The sequence below is a fragment of the Seriola lalandi genome, unplaced genomic scaffold, assembly GCF_002814215.2.
Source record: "Seriola lalandi dorsalis isolate HSWRI2012SDOR001 ecotype SW California unplaced genomic scaffold, Sedor1 jcf7180002054606, whole genome shotgun sequence".
In the NCBI taxonomy this organism is placed as follows: domain Eukaryota; kingdom Metazoa; phylum Chordata; class Actinopteri; order Carangiformes; family Carangidae; genus Seriola; species Seriola lalandi.
In genome coordinates, this window is record NW_019525159.1 from 665,964 (window position 1) to 683,383 (window position 17,420).

The 17,420-nt window shown below is 42.0% G+C and overlaps 1 protein-coding gene across 6 annotated transcripts in view; it reads right to left on the bottom strand.

Annotated features, from left to right (window-relative positions):
• sema4d (sema domain, immunoglobulin domain (Ig), transmembrane domain (TM) and short cytoplasmic domain, (semaphorin) 4D) overlaps positions 1–17,420 on the bottom strand; it is a 39,428-nt gene that overhangs the window by 4,164 nt on the left and 17,844 nt on the right. For 3 of the 6 annotated variants that reach the window (XM_087177436.1, XM_087177438.1, XM_087177437.1), the window contains 14 exons: positions 8,412–8,545; positions 6,775–6,920; positions 6,594–6,656; positions 6,356–6,454; positions 6,137–6,230; positions 5,842–5,958; positions 5,027–5,178; positions 4,387–4,562; positions 4,061–4,217; positions 3,699–3,921; positions 2,964–3,076; positions 2,462–2,634; positions 2,215–2,261; positions 342–2,014 (listed from right to left, as the gene is read on the bottom strand). In XM_087177436.1, the coding sequence (XP_087033562.1) occupies positions 1,005–2,014; positions 2,215–2,261; positions 2,462–2,634; positions 2,964–3,076; positions 3,699–3,921; positions 4,061–4,217; positions 4,387–4,562; positions 5,027–5,178; positions 5,842–5,958; positions 6,137–6,230; positions 6,356–6,454; positions 6,594–6,656; positions 6,775–6,920; positions 8,412–8,508 (2,667 nt within the window). In that variant the 5' untranslated portion in view covers positions 8,509–8,545 and the 3' untranslated portion in view covers positions 342–1,004. Of the gene's footprint in view, positions 1–341; positions 2,015–2,214; positions 2,262–2,461; positions 2,635–2,963; positions 3,077–3,698; positions 3,922–4,060; positions 4,218–4,386; positions 4,563–5,026; positions 5,179–5,841; positions 5,959–6,136; positions 6,231–6,355; positions 6,455–6,593; positions 6,657–6,774; positions 6,921–8,411; positions 8,546–17,420 lie in introns of those variants that run through there. The other 3 variants (XR_002761455.2, XM_023419549.2, XM_023419550.2) reach the window with 2 other exon arrangements.

Below are 17,420 nucleotides of genomic sequence, written 5' to 3' on the forward strand. Positions count from 1 at the left end.
AGTAAAATCACAACTACTTGCACAGGGAAAAAAGATATTACGACTGATGAAACTCATCTTAAATAATAATTCTCTGAAAATGCTCTAAAACTGAAGGTTTAATTAAAAATAATTATAAAAAATATCTTCAGATTGTTTCCAGGGCTGGTTCAGAAAAAGAACAACTGATGATTGATATCACCAAGCATCATGTCACACTACATATTTATGTTATTAACAAACCACATAAGGGAAGATGACTAGTAGAGGTTAATACACAGGAGCATCAGCTGTATCCATGAAGGGATGTCTACTTCACACAGAGGAAAAAAAATACAGAGACTCAACATTGTCACGCAGAATGACTCTACACAAGACAGTGGCTTGATTTATTTCTTTTTTTTCTCTTTTTCTGACCTTCAAACTCTTCATGACCACCTTACCGGGTGAGATTAAGGCCCACATACCATGTGCTGCAGATGGCAACACTGTACAACAAAGCAAGGCTGCAACATACAGAGCAAATCTTCCCTGAGAAAAACACTATAATGTTGAAGCATGTGCCCAAGTCCAATAGCCTACACACTGCTTTGAAAAAAAAAAAAAAAAAGATGCAAAAGCTTTTAAGAGATTACTTTTCACCCAGGCTATACAAAAACATGATTCCAATTTGGAAAACATCACAGTAACTTACCAATTTGGTAAACAATGTTTCCAATTTGGAATTTAAGAAATAGCTTTACTTGCTGGACTAAACTGAGAGGGTGCAGCTTCCATGAATGCAGTTTTGTTTGATCATCAAAAGCCCTAAATCAGACAGCAGGAGTTAGATCTCTACAGGCAAGTGGGGCGCCTGGCTTAAGCCTTGTAATGATTAAACTTCACTTGATGCTGTACACTGAACATACTTCCACATAGAGGACGCCACTTTAGACGTGCGAGTCGTGGGAAGATGCAGCAAGAGTGTGACCCCCTATAAATCGTCTCTGTGCTAAGAGAAACGAAAGCAGAGCAGAGGCTTCTGGCTAGCAGTAAGGTTCATCTGCATCTGCAAACTGGATGGGCTGAGATTCACAGTCCACATCAAAGGGTTTCTCCTGCGATGGACTGTCCTCTCCAAAACTGTGAGAGGGGATCCGACCGTTGCCACACTCTGGCTCAGTCTCATAGCCGGTGTCACGGAGCGCCCGGAGGTTTTGGGTTGTTTGGCTGCCGTTCTGTGTTGGTTGCTCCGTCAGGTTAATTTTGTCAGCCGCGGTCGCTTCCATCAGACCTGCTTCACAGGCCCGATACTCGGGCTGATGGGCACTCTTTTGACTCCCCAACAGAGCCGCTCGCATACGCAGGCAGGGAGCTGGAAGATACTGCATGTAGCAGTTGTAGGCCAATGCAGCCAAGAAGAGGAGGAAAAACAGGAGGAAGAGGAAGAGGAGGGCGATGCTGTTGTTGTGCTGCAAATACTCAGCTGATGGGTCCCGGTTGTCCGGGCGGGGAGCGTTGGAGCTTGGCGGAAGATGATGCTTTGGCTGGATCTTGATTGTGCTGCTAGGGGGCGGGGTTAGTGATGAGTCAGTTTGGGGTGGAGAGGTGAAGGTGACTGAAGCTGTGAAGCTGGGAGGGGCAAGGGCTGAAGTTAGTGGGGCTCTGTCTGTCTTACCATTACCTTCAGCGGCATGTGTGCTAGATGTCTCCTGGCTGCCGAGGGTGGTGGTGACGTGGCCCCCCTGCTGCGGGGGTCTGGGCGGGAGATCCAGAGTAAGGATGTATCCAGCCAGGAGGCGGGTGAAGTTCTTTCCAGCAGCGGGGGCCCACTCCACGGACCAGCACTCGTAATGACCTTGATCCTCTGGAGCCACGCTGTAAATGAGGAGACCATTTTCGCCAATGAGGTGGAAGCGAGAGGCCTCAGTGAGAACCGAGCCGTTGGATTTCCAATTCACCTGGGCTAGATTGGAGGGTACCAGGCACGGCAGCTCAACAGAGCTCCCCGGTTTCACCCTCACATGTCGGTAGTCCTTCAGAGACAGACGTGACACTACAAGGCAAAACAGTGAGAGAATAATGACTTATAGGTGGTTAAAGTCTTGTTAAGTAATAGATTTTGGATATCCTGCTTAAAAATAAAGATGCTGATGAGAGTTTACTGCAAACATGTGATACTGTACATGTTTTACTCTCTCTGTCTATGTTATAAAGTTTCTAGATCAGGCTGTATGAGAGTATGTTGCAGCTTACCTGATGGACACTTGTCTGCGTCACCATTTAGGCTCTGGATTAGATTCCTGAAAGAAAAACAAACAAGAAACAAATATTATTTGTTCTTATTAAAGCAGGTCAAACTGGATGGAGCATCAGTAAAGATGTCTCTCAATGTTGGTTTTCGCTTTCGTTAACCACTATGATAATGCATGAGTGGAGTACTGGTATGTTGAACGAAGACAGAGTGATAACGCATCGTAAATCTAGCTTGATGGTGAGTTACCTGGGCTGTTGTCTGGGAGCATCAAAGATACTGACACAGGCGGCAGTATGACGGTTCCAGGCACAGTAGGGGTCTCGTGCCAGGACGCAGTCATCGCAGGATGAATACCTCCCACAGAACGCTGTGGGGGACTGGACAACGCCCGAGTCTGAACCAGCATACAGGGACCGTGTCTGTGGGAGCAGGAGGTTGTTCACATAAATATACCAAAGAAAGGGAGAACAAACTTTCAAATAAAAACTATTAAAAACACAATTCATTAAGAACTTCACAATGCTTAAACACACACACGATAAGTCTAAAAATCACTTTAAAAAGTAAATTCATCAAAAAGGTCCAGACGACCTCCAACACACACTACAGTAAAACTTAACATGCAGTTTCCTCTGATTTAGAGGAACTGTTGGTTTTGCTTTTAACGGTCTTCTTGGTAACTTCCTATTGTGAGCCCATTGTGAGCAATCACATCTCACTCGCACACAAAAGTACACAAGTCACTGACCTCCGAGGACAGCAGTAAGTTCTTGATGGGCTCAGAGTTCTTCAGGAGCTGGATCTCCTCCACAATATGAACGTCTCCTTCAAACACCACCGACTTGTGCAGGACTCCCTTATCTAAAAATGAAGATGGTAAAATGTCAATGTCATTCAGCCAAAGCAGAGACCATAGATAAGCCTTTTTAATTCAACAATCAAGACTCTGGATGAACTGAATGATCACACTCTATGATCAATACACAGAGCCAGTCAAGGCATACTTTAATTTGGGAATATCAGCTATACAGTACGAGGTCTTTACTTTGTTTATTTTAGCATATTATTCTCCATGTATTGTAATTGTCATTCGTGTTGGAAACAAACATTATCCAAACAAGGCATTTTTTTATTATTTCAAACTATATGACAATATTGTGATATGGTCAGTCTTGTACTTAGGATATTTTAACATGTTGTCCACTTTGTTTTTTTGAGAAAAAAAATAAAAACAAATGTTGGAAATTTGTGATACAGGATAAAAGTTTCTTAATGCAGAGCTATTTAATTGTCAAGCACATTTTCCATGTGTAAACTGTACTGATTTTCTTTCAAATGAATGTCAGATTGGGACACTAAACACTGAACCAGCACATACATACTTAAAATGACTCCGATAGGTATCAGCGGCTAATATAAGGACTTCCCTTTTATAACAGTTTCCATTTCAAATTTGTATAAGTATTATCTGATGTGTTGTAACCTGTTCCAGTGAAGATTACGTCATAAATGTTCCCATCGAGCGCTTGCACCCTCTCTACAACGATCTGAGTATAGTTGACGTCTTTGGTGATGAGGCGAGGCCCGTTGCCGATGGGCAGGACGGGATCCTCCAGCAGGGGGTGGTCCTTAACAAACTGAAGGGTCTTGTCTGGCAGGTGGAGAGAGCTGCTGATGTTCTGCTGTCGCATCAGGTTGTTAATACACTGGTGGAGGAGAAAATTCATATTATATCTTCATATCCACTGTATGCACAGTAAAATGTAAGATGTGTTATTCTGTGGACTGAGACTGGTCCTGGACTAAACTCTGAAGAAGCTGTGAAGTTGTGTTCGAGGTACTTACTGCTCCAGGACGTGGAGAAGGAGTGATGCCATTGTACCGCACCCACTTAGTGTGGGACTGCTCCACTGTGGCCTTCTGCATGTACTTGCCCTTGGAGAAGACATCCTCCACAGCTGTCATGTTATAGGCACACACAGCTGACAAGCCCACATTACCCCTGGGGGACGAGGATGAGGATGATGATGATGATGATGATGAGGTGGGAGAGAAATGAGGGAGGGAAAAGAAGTGAATTTAAGGACCTGCGTTAAATTGCGATACCCCATTTTTTTCTCCCCTTTCCTGGACCCAACTGATTCCCCGCTCAACATCTTCCAATCACTGACCACTGGGAGGTGAAGACGCCGTAGATGACTGTGTCCCTCCAGTCCGACTCCTTCAGAATGAAGACATCATGCACTACGTTGAAGACAAAGTTGAGCTCAGGCATGGAGCACACCAGCTTGGCTTTTAGGAAGGACGTCCATTTCTTCTGCAGAGTGCGCTGCCCCCCGAGGTCCCCCTGTGGTGGGATATTGAAGACATTATGGTTGAAGAAAACAGATGAAAGGAGAAAGCACGTGTATGAGTGTATGCATAGTTTGATAATACATACAACAGAAATTGATGTCTAATAATACAATAAAATGAACTGATGTGTCCTGTTCTGGCTTTTCGGAGGACATACAAGTTCATTTAAGGGCACTCATTGATTTCAGGGCTGATTTAAGGGCATAAGATATCTTTATCGTTTGGAATGTAATGTTGTTTGCTTTACCACTGTAACAGTAAGTGTTTTTAAACAATAAATAATGGAATTTGATGACTAACTAGCTAATTAATGCTATGATATTAACTCAGGTTAGGTAGAAGAGAAAGGAAGGAGAAGACTCTACACAGAGAAAGACATGCACACACACATACAGACAATAGGACTAAAGATGGATGCTGCTGGTATGTACAGATGGTGCATGACGTGTTGCTGACCTTACAGACGCGCGCCACCCTGGGGATGAGCAGCTTGCCAAAGAATTCGTACTCCACTGACACCTCAGTGAAGAAGTAGTAGATTTTATCGTCCTCGCCATATGCTTGGTTTCTCCCTTCTCTGATCACGTCGGCAAAAACAAAGCTGGGCTCTGTAGGAGAGGAGGGGGAAGAAAAAGGTGTTAGATCATCTGTCCGGGCATTCCTTCCCTATAGACCCCTTTTACTGTTATTATGAAAGCCTTGCTGTATTCCTGTTCCTAAGGGTGGAACTACAAAAACACTCCACTCACAATTGTACAGAGTAGGACTGAACAATATGCAAAAACCAAAAACATTTCACTGGAGAAAATGACAAAACACAACGTTTATGGTATAATGTGACATATTTTACAGGCATGTTTCATTTGGGCACGCCATCAAGTTACTCACAGAATAAACAGTTTTGTACATTGCAAAACGGGAACAGATTTGTTACCATCTGAGCATTTTGCCAATTTGCCAAATTTCACTTGCACATATGAGCAAAATGCTTGCACAGTTGGCTATTTTAAAGCAACACCAGCAGGCTGAGATGGACAAAACACAGTAGAGCAGACTAAAGAAAAGACTGGATTTAGATTTACATCAGATGATGTGCGTCCATTAAAATACACCCAGATCGGCCCCAATACCGATATTTAGGAATGGATCAGAACATCTCTACTACACACATTATCTTTTTCATTCTTTGGAAAATAATTTACAAAATCTTCTCCTCACAGCCAAACAATCTTTAAATCAATTCAAGGTGTCACACAGTTTTTCCAACTCACCATTGAGCCACGATGTGGAGTACTCAGTCCTCAGCAGGGACTGGTATGGAGAGTATCTGGAAATAATAGGTTCACTGCCTAAGAAGTTATAAGCTGTTCCTGAGTACAGCTCTCCATCTGATAGAAAAGCAGACAATGAAGCAACAAAAAAAAGCATTTTATTGTCCAGAGAGTCCATTTTTGCATCCTCCCCAAAAAAAGGAGAGATTATTGAGGATTATTATGCATTTTACAGGAGGCTGACAACCAAAGGGCTTTTTGTGAAATTAGATTAAAAAAACTGTCCTCTACTCACCAACCATGACAGTGGTGAAGCTTTGGGAGGGGTCAAAGGAGCATTTTCCCCTGCCATCTTCAGGTCGACCGTGCAAAGAAAAGTCAGCGAGGTTCTGAGAGAGGAGATTAAATTTCAGTTAAAAAGGTTGCTGCGCTGATTGACGAGCCCAAACACGCTTATTTGTGCAGCGCGATGTTCCCAGTGAAAGGGGGGGGGGGGTTTTGAACATTAACTCACCAAGTAATCACACTGCGGTTGAAAAGCGTGTGTGCCACAGACATACAGCCGCTCGTCGTCTACGACTTGGAGCACTCGGATGTAGTTTAGACAATCCCTCTGGAAAGCAACATTCAACACATTGAAGCACACATATTTTACTGTAGACTGTTCCTTTCCAACACTAGAAACAGTTATTCTGACACCATATAGGTTAAGAAAGATAAAACACCATTCAAATATGAATTGCTGAACTAACCTCTTTTGATTTTCCTTTAAGCGTGCACATCAGCATGGGGTTTTCTGCAACTGTCCACTGAACCTTAAAATGGTTTAACAAAAAAAAAAAAAAAAAAAAAAAGTAAGGACATTATTATCATTTTTATTTCATTTTATTTTTTAATCTCCGTTTGTCACAAATCTTATTTGTATTTTGATACCTTGTTGTTTCTGACTGTCACATTCTTCTTGCTGAGCTCAAAGATGGCCTCCCTGGCTCCCACATACAGAGCATCCCTTTTGTCACTCAGCAACAACGTGGAGTAGTTGAAGATCCCGGGCTCCGAGAACTCCATCAGCTCTAAATCTGAGCACAAAAGGATTGGATCACATTACTTGAGCATCCGAAATGACCATAAACTAAACATGCTAATTTTTACCTATCAAAATCTGAACAACAGTATTGAGAATTGAATTTAATGCTGCTATAATCAATATTTTTTATATTTAGATCAAATGACTGATTCATGTGAAAGAAGTCGCCGGTAGCTACGAATACACAGATGATTACCACCCTTCTCTACAAAGTGCTTGAATGTCTTTCAGCTCATTGTTTTGGTTTTATGCGACTTAGTCAGGGTTTGGATTCACTTTCATCATCCTCGTCATCATCAGCGTCGTTTCCAGTTGCAGCAGGGTCAAGTTGTACCTCTATCACCAAAACACAACTGTGATCACTGTGGAGGCTGAACCCTCGAACACAGACATTTGAGACACATTGGCATTATGTAAGTGTGTCTCTTCCTGTACTGTGTGTTGTGATGGTGCAGAGTTTATGTTTGGATGGCTTTGGTTGTGCCAGGTGCAAGTGGGTTCGGGTTGCAGGTGCCTGGACATGAGTGCCACAATGATGAAAGCAAATACACTGACTGACTGACTGACTGACTGACTGACTGACTGACTGACTGACTGACTGACTGACTGACTGACTGGAACAATGACTGTCCACAGTGAGGGGTTGTTAAAGGCTGAGCTGCACTGGTTCTCACAGAGTTAGCTAGCTGCAGCTATTTATGTGAACTGCATTATACAAGCACAACTTCTGCCTGAGAGTAAATCATCTAATTCAAGAACTTGTGGTGAGACTGAGGGCCGTCTGTTGAGAGGAATTAAGGAAACAGGTTTGACCAAGTCATGTGTTGCAACCTTCAGTCAAAAGACAGCTTTGATATATGATTAGGATCCATCTATGAAGAAAGTTCAGTTCGCTGTGCATTGACAGTAGAGGAAGTGAACTTTACATTGGATGTTGCAAACAAAACATACACTGACTACTTCACTGACTGACACATGTAGAAATCATGTGATCAGGGAATTAAAAAGATTAACACCAATTAAAAGTCATCAGAGTCGAGACTGATGTCTTCAAATTGCTTACTTAGTTACAAATGCTACCCCCCACCCCTCCCTCTAACACCAAAGGGTGACAGATGCAAAAAAAGGCACCAGCACTTAAAGTGTCCACTGACCGCTGTTTATTAAGGACACCCGCTGCATTAGCATTAAAGTACTCTTATCAAAGTTTTTAATGCTGCTCTCTTTTCATGTTTCTATGTCACATGTATAATGTGTTTTGTGTATAATGTGTCTTTTGTCGTTTTTAAAATGTGACCCTGATCCGTGGAGTACAGTATTTCGCTTCCATGTATGCTGAAATGCATATTATGGTAGTGACAAATAAATCTGATTCTGAAATGTTATCGTATGGGCTGATTTCTACTAATATCAGAAAATATTATACAACTATTACTCAGACATATTACATTTATACAATGTTATAAAGTACAATACACCTTACCTTGTTGTCTCCAGGAAGTTCGGGGCACAGCATGAGGTCCATGTGTGGAGACCTCCAGGAGCAGCCCCAGAAACACTCCCAGCACGCCAAATCCCATATTAGACTCTGATAACTTCGGAACTGTGAAGTTTCCTCTGCAAAAACAGACACACAGACGGACAAAAGTAAAGTGACACAGTAAAACCTGACGCACCGAAAAAGCATGAATGAGCTCCTCACAGCCTGATCTTATCATGCAGCACAGCCGCTAAAAGGGGGCAGGCATCAAATCCACTTCCCTCAGACTGAAAGCTGGCAGGACTGATTCATCCTCTTTTGTATCGCTCAGAAGGTTAGTGCAGCACGTCACATGCATGAGAGATGATCGTTTAGACAGAAACTGCACAACAAGAAACACTTCTCTTAAAATAAAAACACATATCAAATTTATGTTTTCACATGTGAAGTACAGATATTTCTCCTATGAAAAAAAACAACATCCTGGACCTTCAGTAATGACACTAGAGCTGCAATCATGAATTGATCGATTCCAGCTTCTCAAATGTCGGGATATTCTGTTTCTGTTTTTGACAGATATGATGATCTAATATCTTTGTATTGTTCTGAACTGTTGGTCAGACAAAACAAGCAAACTGAAGATGTCACTTGGCTCTGAGAAACAGCAATTAGCATTTCTCACTGTCTTACATTTTATAGACTAAATAATCCCTTAATCAATAAAATAATATGCAGGTTATTCCATAATGAAAATTAGTTAGTTGCAGCCCTATATGAAATACAGTATTTCAAATGTGAAGTATCCAAAAGCCTTGTGTGCTATATCATGCCAGTTTTTAGTTAGACAAGAAATGTCTGTTTCATGTGTGTGAAACTTTTCATTTCATATTTTTTAAATTCATGTGCTATTTGTGTTTGTTTTTAAAGGAGTAGTAGACTCAATAGTCAGCTGTTCTCTAAAAGAAGGTCATATATACATCAGGAACTAAAAGCTTCCTTTGTCGTTTCTCCTTCATGGTAATTAATCAGCAGTTTTTTTTAAACACACTGCAAAACAAAGGAAGTAAACTCCCACCAATGGTGAGAAACAACACAGCCAATGCAATTTTCACACTTTCACCTAAAGGCCATCTTGTAACTGACTCTTTCAGAAATGTGGGGCTGAACAACAAAGCAGGAAAACAGATGTGGAGTTCCACTCTTGCCCCAGAGAGGGGGTAGTGAAGGATGCAGCACATGATGAGGTCTAACTTGCATGACTTAGAGCAGCGGATAACCACTCACTGTAGTTTGTATCAACCCCACTCTGACATGTGTGTTATGACTACTGCATGACACCTCAGTTTACTGTTGTGTGTTATGTAACAACTTAACACCCGAGGCTTAGGAAAATCCCCCTTTTATTAAAAACTTGTTATTCTGCATGGCACCATTGTTAAGAAACAGCGAATGGCGTATCCGTTTGCCTCGGCTGATGACAATGACATTGACGCTGATGCTGACGGTGACGATCAGGATGATGACAGCATATCTGGTATCTATAAGCCCTTATCAGGTGCAGGTGTTGTTTTCCATTTGCCAATTTGTAGAGCACTGTGATCCGCCTGCCTTTTAACAGTTCTCTCCGGGTGCATTCACCTCAGTGTGTGCCTGATAAGGACTCCATTAGGGTGCCCCGTGTCATCTGTGTGAGTGTTCAACCTATCCAGACCCACCTATGGAGGCTTATGTTGTCATATTCAATAAAACCTTAAGATGTCATGTTTAAAGCCAGGCATTTTTCTTTAGCACTTAGCTTTAAAGTGCATGTCACTGCACATTCGTTACACTGGTAAAATCAAACCAATTACTCCCAAATGCAGAGAAGGGAGAAAATAAATGCTAGTCTGGGTTACTAATGGCCTCAAACAATAATGACATGTTATAAAAATAGAAAGCAATATCAAATTCATCACATAAAAATTTAGGACAAGTATATGGTTTTATCTTGAAATGCTACTTTTGGGAGGAATGTGCCTCAAATATAGATTCACTTACTAACACTAATGGCATTTTGGTGCTTTCAGTCATTTTGTTAGGACCCATTTTTATCTAAAATGGTTAATATTTTAACAGTCGAAACAAACCATGTTTAAAGTCAGCAGTTTTAGGTCAACGGGAAAGCTGGGGGGGAAAGCACAAGCTTTAAGGCTTAAGTAAAATATTAAAATAAATCTCTAAATCTGTTCTCAATCCTGCTTGTAATACATGCCATGTTTGCTAAATTTACGGCAATGAAGGGCACATGTAAAATAATCTTGAGGTCAATTTCCATGATTGTCAACTAAATTCATTCTGACATAAACAGAGGACTGATTACCTTCTTTATTCTGTAAATATTATTTACAATGAAATGGCATTAAGTCAGAAAGTGATTAACTGACATAATTCAATTGTAAGGCTCACGGACTTCCTTTCTCTTGATCCAATCATGTGAAAGGAACAGCGTGGTACACCAGCCGGGTACCCTGCCTTTACTCATGTGTCACACCAATGAACATGGCTGGTACAACATTAGTTTGTGACTGTAGATTGCTGGTGGAAACATTTGCTGCCCGCAGGCCAATGAAATAGTAACAAGCAGATGGGAGGTGGGTTTGACTGGTCAGGTGACTTGCTTCACTTTGCTGGGAGAGTAAAGTGAGCTGGCACCAAACAGGTTATTCTGGTTTTCATAAGAAGCTGAAAGTACCCGCAGCACACCTCCGCAAAATGGGTGGGCCGGACACACAAAGAAGGGGATAAAAGGTTATCGGATGTCTTGTAAGATGAGGATCGAGATAAAACTTTTCACTCACAGGAACCAAAACGCTTTCTCGTCATGTCCGAATAACGTGGAGTTAATTAGCATCCAAGCTACTGAAAAGAAATCTGTTGCAATCAAGTAGCTGAAGGGAAAAACCTAGTGAATAAAAATGACCTACACGATACCGTCTGCACAAGGGAAAGTGTTTTAGCTGTTTTAGTCATTTGTCCTCATTTTAACCAACCTTAGAGAACAAACGATAAGGTCACAGAACAGATAAATCATTGTCAGCCTTTTTAATGACCTAGTAGCACCATTGTGGCGTATTCCACTCAAATATAGGTTAGCAATCAATTACCCGGCTGACGGGGAGATGTCTCGTATGGCACAGCATGTATAGACAATGAATGAGGACCCCCACAGCTAGAGAAAAAGGGAATAATTGATTATTGATTTGGTTGTAAATGAGAACAAATAGCCCCCGTAGTATGACCCTCCTTATACTGGGATTGTTGTCTTTTTTTTTGTTTTGTTTTGTTTTTTTTGAGGGGTGGGGTGGGGTGGGTGACGGTTTCCACGAGCTGAATCAGGCAAAGATGGAATTCCATCCCGGCTTCAGCCCTAACCATGGACTCCACTCTGCTACAGAGGGGGTCAAATACACAAGGACCTATTGTTTACTGAAGATGAGGGGAGCCTCCACTCCACTCCACTCCACTCCTCCCCCATCACATCATCACTGCAGAGTAGTCTACAATGAATAGAGAGAGAGAGAGGGAGGGAGAGAGAGAGAGAGAGAGGACAGAGAGCGAAGGAGAGAGGAGAGAGCATCACTACTCCCTCTCATCCAGTCCTTTTACAGTCTTGCCAATGGAAATGCCAGGACAGCTTAGCCGTGAGGAAAGCCCTGAGCCAAACCAGTGTTTTCAAAGATCACACAAGCCCATGAGATCTGGATCTGGAAGCATCCTGTAAAGATGATCCATAGTCTAATAACGATGGCAGCATAAATTGTGATTGTTAAATACAAGCAGAGAGAAAGAAAGGGGGCTGACGTCCACACAGCGTGAATGGATGAGATAACAATACTGAATCCATGATGAAAACCGCCTGAGCAGAAAAAAATTCTCTGTTTCTGTCCTTTGAAAAAAAAAAAAAATCCTCTGGTGGCACACCGCATAAATAAAAGCTTTAAATGAGGCTCATCCCTCTATCTGTGTACTCCTGATGCCCTCTATCAATCTCACCACTCTGAACCCCATTTAGGGCAAAGCTTAAAAAAAAAAAGCTTCAAACCCCTTTGAGAGTCAGTGTTACAGTAGCAGAAAGAGCTTACTGGCAGCGACCCTGTGCTGCTGAGAGATTTAGAGGAGTGGCCATACTGGGCCTGGGATATTTAAGACGGTTACCATGCTGGCAGGTCTCTTTGAGCCCTTTGTGTTCCCCTCTCAGCTCCTTTGGCTGGGCAGGGAGGTTGACACCTGCTTGGGGCCTTGGGGTTCCCAGCACTGCGCTGTTAACTGGGCACAGATATTGGCTGGCGGCCCACTGAGGACAGAGGACAGAGAAGGGGGAAACTGGAGCTCTGCCTATCTGTGCACGAGAACTCTGGATGTGTAAGGAGAGCTTTCTGCAAAGTGCCTTTAAGTCTTTGTGCAACACAAATAAGTCATCAGGGATTTGCCAACCATTTCACTCTGAATGAACCGATCATCATAATAAATCACTGAATGATAAGATTTAACCTCTGGGTCGGGGAGTTGCAGCTATATACCTGTTGATTATTGTGTTTCCCTTTGGCCCACACTGTTAGCTAATCAAGCACGACTGCAATGACGGCTTATTTACCGAGACAACCTGCAACAACTACACTCTTCCAGTTAAGCCTTCCCTAATAATTTCTGTAAATTATATGGTCAGTTTTAATGGAAAATAGGCAGATTGGAGCCCTTGTAAAAGACAAAATAATAAGAGGCCAACAGGTGTACAATACATCTGTAGGACCATAATCAAAACCCTACAGAGAAAACATTCAACGCTAAATTTAGAGACTACAGACCCAAAATTAGAGTTTCATTCCCCAATGAAACGCTAGGATGACTTGTCACACAGGAACAACTTCACCACTTGTCACTTCTTTTCCGATGCAGAAGAGTTCAGACAAGGAGCGTCGCATCCTGTGAGCTGAGAGCCCAGCAAGGATACAGCGAGTGTGGTGGAGGGTGATGTGAGGGACTTGGACATTCACTGCCTGCCAACATCTCCAAACCCACACTTCTTTTTTCCCCTCACTGGCTCTCTTTTCCATGTACTCACTCATCATCAGCATCAGTGCACAGAGATGCTCTTCTTCCTTTTTTCTGCAGGACGCCAAGAGCCAAGCTTTTTCCACTCCGCCTCTCGCTATACAATACCGACGGGCCTAACCACGCACAAACAAACAGTGCAATGGGAAATGTGCTTTAAGTAGTTCATTTTGTGGAAAGAATGTCTCTTTTGGCAGTTCAATATGATATTTCCACCCTGTGCTGCACAAAAACTTTGCTCTAAGCTGTTCATCTTCTTCTGAGTGAAGCTAACCTCTGCTGTTGTCGAGTCACCATTCACTCCTCCAGTGACGCTCTAACTGTTCTTTTGTGTAACTACTTGAAGGGTGCTGATATGTCCCCAAGAGCCTCAGCCTGCGCCAAGCACTGTACGATATACACCATGTTTTCTTAGTTGTATGGCTGCTGACTTAATCACCAGGACCATCTGGACAGTACCCACCCAGCTGTTGGGAGGGTGACAACATGGCACCAGCATATCCATGATAATAAGGCTGCTTTACTTATGCTGTTCTAATAGAAATGTCATAACTTAGTCAAGTGGCTCATTGAAAGCAAGAGAAACTGACTCGAGCTTCAGACAACCTGAAACAGTTATGTGGGGATTCAAAAATACTTTGCAGACTCGTAGGTGTGGATCCAAAGTGTAAACAGGTTCTACTAAAAAAGACAATAAAAACAAATAAAACAAAAAAACAAACATGCAGTTCTACCATGTTTGTGCCTCTTTAACCATGGTCCAGTATCTCGTATACTAATTGTAAGGTTTTTGTTGCAAATTTAAAAAGTTGCCTTTCCAGGGAGACCAGGGTTATGATTGTAATCAAAAGCGTTGATGAACAATAACCTTTTGTTTTTTTTTTATTCTTTTCAGGCTTGTGCCCAAAAATGGGGTTGGGACGTGTTTTGTAAGAGATGAAAAGATCAGTCGATTAATCAAATGACCGAAAATTATTGGCCACTATTTTGGTAACCGATTCATGCTTTAAGCCATTTTATGGCAAGAACAGCCAAAATCACTGATTCCAGCTTCTCAAATGTCACTATATTCTAGTTTTCTTGTGTCTTCTGTGATAATAAATTTAACATCTTTGAATATTGTACTTATAAAACAAAAATAAGACATCTTAAAATGTCACCATTGGCATAGGGAATCTATCACGGTCTTTTTAGTTGCCATATTCCCACAACCTATTGACAAAGCAATTAATCAATACATTGAAAATACAAAGATAGAAAAGGCCTCAAATATCCCCAACAACAAATTTAAGTATACTGCATATTTACATCCATGAAAATTAGGTCAATGATTAGACTATGCTTTGTCCTCAAGCACACACACAGAACACACATCAATAGGTTTGTTTTGCATTAGGAAAAAGGAGCGCTTCAGCGTTATCAGGACCCAAAGTACTTCAGAGCTCGCTCTTACATTCTCCAGGGGTATTATGGGTTATTTGGAGCCAGGCTTGTGTGAGAAAGTGAATGAGCGAGAGAGTCTTCACTTGAAACAAAATACTGAGACCACAGAAAATGACACACTGATGGGGACAGATGTCTACTCCAATGTCATTTACAGATTAATGGAGTTTGGCTATAGATGTGGCAGAGACTCTAGCACGCTCACTTGTGTGCATGATAATGCCAACTGTGGGCATCAAATCCCTCTTATAAGGCCAGAGAGGAACCAAGGGCCCATCTTAAAATACTGCCAGCTGCATCAGAGTTTTGGGTTGTGTTTCCCCACAGGCTGATGAACCATTTTTGACATTTCGAGTATAGACAGCCAAGGCTTTATGGTCTCAGTATTGGCTAAGCTACTGGCATTACAACTCCAGCTGACTATTACACTTCCATCTGATCTGATGATCAAGGCTATAGTCTGTCTCTAGTTTTTGTGAGACTCACAGGCAGCAATTCAGAGTAGTCAGAGTACTCCACCGATTTATGGTGCAGTCGGAAAAAATGATGCAGCACTAGAGCCAGAGATATCGTCTTTTTTATTCCATATACTCTTTTTCCTTTTGCCTACATTATCCACAATGAACCTCAACCATAAAAAGTTTGGTCCGAGATAAGGGTGCATTATGCTAATAGCACCTAATGTAGCCTCGTGCCTCAAGCAGAGATGAGGAGCGGGATAAAGAGGGCGGGCAAGCTTACTTTTTCCTACTCTCTTACTCTTTATAAAACACTTCAAAGTTGTGGTCCTCAGCCCAAACCAACACTGACTCAGCTGATATCACTTGAGGCAATTTATCTTCCTCCAGAGCCAGAAAAAACTTTATGCAAAGTTTTTCACATATGCAGTAGTGCTCCCCAAGACCTGCAAACACACTTTGATGTGTAAAATCGGTTAGCTCCCCTTACTTTCCAGATCTGTCCGATTTGCTGAACTTCCTGAATAGTCTGGATAAAATAACACACTACAGTTGAATCTGCAGCTCTGGTCCAAACCATCTGGAATTCACTGGAGATAGATCATCAGCCTTCAGTTGTGAAGTGCAAAGCCACCGTTTCAAAGCCACATCATGTTAACAAAGTCATATGAAACCCAGAGAACAGCTGGATGACCTCCGCCGCACAGCTGACTACCGGTCATATGGAGAAAATCATCTAAAAACTGCAACAGACGACGCAGCAGTCATCATACATTATCCACGGTGAGCTCACTGGATGACAGATGGGAGGAAGAGTTCAACTTTTAAAAAAAGGCCAGATCGAGGATTAACATCACGATCTGCTACATTCACAAGCACATTTAAGGCTGAATGATGACATGGTTCACATGGTGCAAATTTCTGATGAACAACAGGCTGGAGGCAGAAACTACAGCATTTCAGGTTATATTGAGAAGTAGGTAGAATTAAAACGTAGGTAAACCACCAATGACAAGCCAAATGTCTAAATTGAGGAAAAGAGCTTGTGTGAAGGCAACACTATACAGGGGATGTAAAATGGAAACCCTCCTATATAATTACTAGTTGTAGGGCCCCTGCTGAGCTAGCATGTCGACCTAAAGTGGCCACAGCAAAGGCAAATGAGGGGTCAGGTCCAGTAAAGGGTATATTTAGTCCGTCGATGGCAAGCTTTTTGAAAACAACACGCCCTTTCGCTGAGTCACATGGTACTGGAGGATTTGAAAAACTTCCCTATAAACATACAAGCAAGTGAAGTAAGCTAACTAGAGGAACACGGGCTGCTGTGTGGTGTTCCCCATCCAAGTGCTGAGTGTGTCTCTGTAGTCTAACATGAAAAACATAATCACCATGCACTGTTTCTTTAATTAAAAGGAGGAAAAAAAGTCGAGGAGTTTTTACTATTGACATCTGCAATGGCAAAAAACAATAAAAAAGGGCTTCATTTTTTAAAAAGGTATTTTCTGGTGGGAGAACTAAACTTACTAAACTTCCAAATCTGAGCTGCTGTGAGGATTATGCACCAGTAATAATGGTCTTCAAATATGGCAGAAAAATCCTGTGAACCATTGAAATTCTGTCCTTTATCTTGGGGTGAATACTGGTAATCTTAATAGCCTGAGGTCACAAGGAAGCCACCAGTCACAGTGAAGCCATAAAGCTTTCACTTGATGTAGTTTCCTTGAGGCTGCTGTGATGCCAGCCAGGCCTTGGGGCGTATAATGTGGGACTATTTTGGGAAGCTGCGAAAGCCCAGTTGAAGGCCTTGCGGTCCTGAGTTGGTGAATGGTAGTCGCATTGGTGGTAGTTGTTTAAACAGCAATAGCCAAGGGCAGGTGACTTCAGCTCCCAGAGTGGAATAAATCTCTAGGTCAACTGAAATGGAATAAAAATATCTATGTGATCCCCCTCGTTTTGACTTATTTTACAGATTCAAGATTTCAAGCAGCGGTCAAAGAATAAAGAAACAAAACAAACCATC